Consider the following 5,751-nt stretch of genomic DNA (forward strand, 5'->3'; position numbering starts at 1 on the left):
ATATACTTTAATAATGGTTGAACAAAAGTTTTCATCAAATATCTAAATTACTTTTCAATTTAGCTAGATAATATTTTTTAAATATCAGCTATGCTAAAAATACTTACTTACAATAGACATCTATCAATAAATGAATTATTATGGATCTATCTTTCTCTTGCATCATCCATACATTTGTTCGATAATAAAGAGCGGTATTATATTATTAATACAGATATCCACATAAAGAGTAAAAAAACTCTCTACAAAGTAAGCTTTTATTATATATATATATATATATAATAGATAATTGATAATAGAATAGGGGAGCATATTTATATGCATCAATTATACAGTGGCAACAAAACATATAAACTAAAAAATATAAAATACTGCCGTCCATCCGGCAGCTTAAAAATGGGGAAATTAAAAAAAGGAAAGAAAAGAACTAAAATGCGACCATTAGCGAGAGAGCGACGCCTCACATAATGTGCCTGGCATCCAGAAAACAATCATAACAACTGGCAGTCTTATTCTTCTTCCGTTACGCTACTAATTAATCTTTAATGCCTTGTCCTTTGTGGAGGCCCCCTCCTTTTCCCCTAAGAAGAAACCGAAATAAAATTCCAAAATTTTGAAGCCCAACTCTCTTCTCTCTTTCTGCCTGCCATCGTAGACCTGACGAAGCAAAAACCAAAACCCACCGCGGACCCAACGATAAAAGGCCGTTCAAACCTACATATCAAAGGCCACCTTTGGTCATTAAACAAAAAAATTGCCCGTTTCGTTGACCCTTCTAACCTCAACGGCGGCCCCAACGGCGCCGGCCTCGCTACACTCCCCCTCCCCTCCTATAAAACCCCACACCCCCATCCCTCCTCAACCCCAACTCCCTCCCTATCTCTCTCTCTCTCTCTCTCTCTCCAAATCCATACCTTTTCCTCTCTTTCTCCAACTCTATATACTCATACCCACGCCATTTATATTGCTACAAAGAGAAGCGAACCAGGAGAAAAAGAGAGTTCTGTAGTGGTACTTGAGGCTCCAAGCAAGCAAAGAAGAGAGAGGAAATTAAAGGAGGGATGGGGGAGATGGTAGGGTGGTGTTGGAAGTGGTTTTTGCCTCTCGGTGGCATGGTTGTGTGCGTCGCCATGGCACTCAGGGTGTTGGATTTCCTTTGGTGGAGGCCTAAGAGGTTGGAGGAGCACTTCTCAAAGCAAGGCATAAGGGGTCCCCCTTATCGTTTTTTCACTGGATGCGTCAAAGAGATGGTTGGTTTGATGCTGGAGGCCTCCTCCAAGCCAATGATGCCTCAGAACTCCCATAACATCCTCCCTCGAGTCCTCTCCTTCTATCACCATTGGAAGAAAATCTATGGTGCTCTCTCTCTCTCTCTCTCTCTCTCTCTCTCTCTCTCTCTCTCTCTCTCTATTTCTCTGTTCTTTTACTTGCGCTGTTTGGCCTTTGTTCCTAGTGTACTTTGATGCTTGAGGGGGCAGCAGGCGGTGTTGGTTTTGGGGTTAGAGGTGTCTTTTTGCCTTGTTTTGTTTTGTTTTGGCTTTTCTCCTAATTGGTTTTTTCTGGAGCTACTTTCCTTTGCTTGTGTTTCTGTCGCTAGCTAGTATTGAATTTTAGAACGGTTTTCAAAGTGTGTAGGCGGTGGACGGTGCTTGTGAGGTTGGGCTTCGTTGAGGCTCGTCATTTCTGTGCTTGTAGGTGGCAACTCCTTTCTTTTTCTCTTCTTTTTTTTCTTTTTTTATTTCTATTTCCATCTATATCGATTCTATTTTCTGGCGTTCTCCTTTGATTGCTGCCAGCTTTCTTCTCCTTGCGGTGGTGGTTATTCATCAGTTTCCGGTTTATCTGTTTCTCTAATGCTATCAATATATGAATTATCGTTTACTAGAAGTTGTACGGGCTAAAATGTTGATTTTAGGTCATGGATGTCTGATAATTTTCTTTTTCCTTCTTTATTATGAGCGCCATTTTTCCGTATCCTTTTTAGCGTGCATATTCTTCCTCTTCATTTATTATGTACTTAATTTTCTCCTCGCTTACGGCTTTTCAATTTCTACTGTATCACTTGTATGACCCGTTTCCTCTTTTTTATTTTTTCTTCTCCCTTAGCGTTCGATATCTTGAACCCCCCTCCCTCTCTCTCTCTCTCTCTCTCTCTCCGTCTCTTTCATCTGCTCTGTACTGTATGTAGCTTACGGCCAAATGATCTTACTGCAGCTGTACCACCTTGGGCTTCCCCCCATCCAATCAGCGACTCTCTGCCCCTCTTTTAAGCTCTTTTTACCGTTGATCGGTTGCTTCTGTAGTTCTCAAGTCCTGGGAGTTGTTTGCGGTTGTTTTCTCTCATTTTCCTGGTCCCCTTCCTGTAACCTTGGGAGGTAGCTGAGGTCTATTGCTGCTCTCCACCACAAGTGCCTTTCCTTTCCTTTTTTTCCTGTTTAGACATCTCAATAACTTCTACATTGCCTACATTCTGCTCTCGATTCAATCCCTTTCACAAGAGGGAGGTGGTGCTGATGCGGTGGCCGTGCCTCTTTTACAGGTTCCACATTCCTGCTATGGTTCGGGCCCACCGCCCGCCTCACCGTCGCCGACCCGGACCTCATCCGCGAGATCTTGGTGTCCCAGGCCAGCTGCTTCGAGCGCTACGAGTCCCACCCTCTGGTCCGGCAGCTCGAAGGCGAGGGCTTGGTCAGCCTCAGAGGCGAGAAATGGGCTCACCACCGGAAGGTCCTCTCCCCCACCTTCCATATGGACAATCTCGAGGTAAATGTTTCCTGGAAAAAAAGAAAAACTGTAACTAGCTAAAACTGGAACGGAAATCATGAAACTAATTAATTACATTTTAATTAACAAATATCCCTTAAGAAGGGGATTGCATTTTAATCTTCATCCACTATAATTTTTTTTTTTGATTTGCCTCCGTGCGAACTGCTTACGTATGTGTCCTGATTTTAACGATCAGCTGCTGATACCGCTCGTCGGGAGGACAGTTCTGGACATGGTGGAGAAGTGGTCCACCATGTCTCCCTCCGGCGAGGTCGAGATCGATGTCTCCGAGTGGTTCCAGACCGTGACGGAGGATGCCATCACCCGGACCGCATTTGGGAGGAGCTACGAAGACGGCAAGGCCGTATTCCAGTTACAGACGCGGCAAATGATCTTTGCGGCCGAGGCCTTCCGCAAGGTCTTCATTCCCGGCTACAGGTACGTAGCTACTTCTCTCTGTAGGTAACGTCCATCCGACTGTTCTAATATTCCAGGAAAGCAACGGACGCCTGACTGTAGGAATCATGTTATTTATTTATTTATTTGGTGTTCTTGAATTGCTATAGATTCCTGCCGACGAAGGTGAACACGAGCTCGTGGAAATTAGACAAAGAGATCAAGAAAAATCTGATGGCGCTGATCGGCCGGCGAAAGGAGATCTCGGTAAAGGAGAAGGCGGACGGGAGCGCCAAGGATCTTCTCGGGCTCATGATCAATGCCAGCACCAAGAAAGCACCGCCAGCGCCGTCATCTTCTTCGACCTCCTGCCACCGCCGGCCGACAACGGCATCAACGTCGACGATCACGGTTCAGGATATCGTGGAGGAGTGCAAGACGTTCTTCTTCGCGGGCAAGCAGACCACCTCCAACCTGCTGACGTGGACGACGGTGCTCCTCGCCATGCACCCGGAGTGGCAGGAACGGGCGCGCGAGGAAGTCCTCGAGGTGTGCGGCTCACGTGACATCCCCACCCGCGACCACCTCACCAAGTTCAAGACGGTAAGTTATGATGATCGTTATTTTTTTTTGTTTTGCCCTTTTTCAAGTGCGACGTTTATATCTGTCCAAAAAATCAAATGATGTATTGATTAAACTAATCTGTATATATTATTGCAGCTGGGGATGATCCTTAACGAGACGCTACGGTTGTACCCGCCGGCGGTGGCGACGATAAGGAGGGCGAAGACGGACGTGGAGCTCGGGGGATACCGGATCCCCCGGGGCACCGAGCTGCTGATCCCGATCATGGCCGTCCATCACGACACGCGGCTCTGGGGGGAGGACGCGGCCCGGTTCAACCCGGTCCGGTTCGCGGAGGGGCCGGCCGGCGCGGCCCGGCATCCGACGGCCTTCATCCCCTTCGGGCTGGGGGCCCGCAGGTGCATCGGCCAGAACCTGGCCCTCCTCGAGGCCAAGCTCGCGATGGCCATCATCCTCCAGCGCTTCGCCATCCGCCTCTCCCCCTCCTACGTCCATGCACCCACCGTCCTGATGCTCCTCCACCCCCAGTACGGTGCACCCATCCTCTTCCGATCCCTCTCCCCGCCATCACCATCACCGCCGTCCGATCCGCATCATCCGGCGGGGGATAGTGGCGGTGGTCCCTGCTTGTGACATCAACACCGAGGAGGAGCACTACCCGCAATAAGCTGCAAAAACACCAACCAACCCTGCGAGGATGGATCACCGATCACCGGAACTCCGTCAGTGAATGAAGTCCAGGCTGAGCTCTCGCCCCCCAGATGAATCGCCAATCATAGGATTTCTCACCGAAATGACTAAAATACCCCCTCATCCGCTGCGTTATGCTTTTGTCCTTCAAACCCCTGCGAATTATCTAAAATACCCTTTTAACACCACGGCACCTTTTTAGGCTTTAGAATGGACCCCCACCCCCTCTCCATACTCTCGCTCTCCCCCTCCATTAATGGCTTTGGCGTATGTATTTTATACTTTTCTATACAAATTTTTCACCCTTCGAAGTTCAAACAACCCCTCTAATCTCTATCTCTCTCCATCTCCATCTCTATCTCTGCATGTATGTGGTCCCTCCTTTGTGCAGTTATGCATAAATATGCATACTGTTAAACTAGGAAGGTTTGGAACTATTTGGTGACAGGCACAACAGTTGAAGCGCCTGAAAGGTGTGTACAATTCTGGGGGTTTATAATTGGGTGTGGCTCCCCACAACGCCAGATGGGGGAGTTGGGAAAGCCAGGGACAGATGTCGTGCCTCAGCCTCAGGCTAGCTGTCACGGGGACCCCGTTTCACCTTCGCGGCTCTCCGTGTATGCGCGCGCGCGCGCGTTTGTGTGTGTATTTGTGTGGTGGTGGCCGCACACCGTCCTTGGTTCCCCCTGCACAGAGTTAAACCTAAGCGCTAAGCTCCAGAAAGCACCGTATACATGACTGTATGGATCCAGTATGAGCACCAAAACCATTGTATGAATGACCGTATGGTTCTACTCTGACGCCTTCCTGTGGAGGCCGGCAATACGTATAGTTCTTTGGATAAATGGAAGGAGCTCGACCAATCATTTCATCATTTTTTACTCTCCCGTGCGTATATAGAAAAAAATACAAGGAAGATATGATGCAGAGAATTAACCGTATGAGCTAGATACTCGGAAAAACGTCTTCCAAATATAAAACTCCCCTTTCAACTAGGGGTGAAACCACCGAGCATATATGTATATATTTATACATCAGATAGGCGTTTCCTGCGAACCATATCTGGGTGCAGGATAGAGGGGACCCCTTTTTCACTAGATCATGAAAGTTGCCTTAATTTCTTCTTTGGTGATAAAAGCAAGAGAGCACTTGGATCTCTAGCAGTGGCGCAGCAGTTTCATGCTCCTAGAGCTACGAGCTAGTTTCATGCTTCTTTTCCCACCCACTTGATCATGAGAGCAAATTACGCTGCAGCAGCGCAGCATGCATGCATGCGTCGCTGGGGCTTGCAAATGTCATAAAGAAAGCTCCGGA

General features: G+C 47.7%; 1 protein-coding gene across 1 annotated transcript; it reads left to right on the forward strand.

Annotated features, from left to right (window-relative positions):
* The first annotated feature begins 849 nt into the window (after positions 1-849).
* Positions 850-5,311, forward strand: LOC103705448 (cytochrome P450 734A6-like). The gene is made up of 5 exons (XM_039130503.1): positions 850-1,356; positions 2,540-2,763; positions 2,963-3,204; positions 3,333-3,765; positions 3,883-5,311. Exons 1-5 carry the CDS (start codon positions 1,062-1,064, stop codon positions 4,378-4,380), a joined length of 1,692 nt encoding a protein of 563 aa, XP_038986431.1. The 5' UTR covers positions 850-1,061; the 3' UTR covers positions 4,381-5,311.
* The last annotated feature ends 440 nt before the right edge of the window (positions 5,312-5,751 follow it).

Source organism: Phoenix dactylifera, chromosome 9 (assembly GCF_009389715.1).
Source record: "Phoenix dactylifera cultivar Barhee BC4 chromosome 9, palm_55x_up_171113_PBpolish2nd_filt_p, whole genome shotgun sequence".
Lineage (NCBI taxonomy): Eukaryota > Viridiplantae > Streptophyta > Magnoliopsida > Arecales > Arecaceae > Phoenix > Phoenix dactylifera.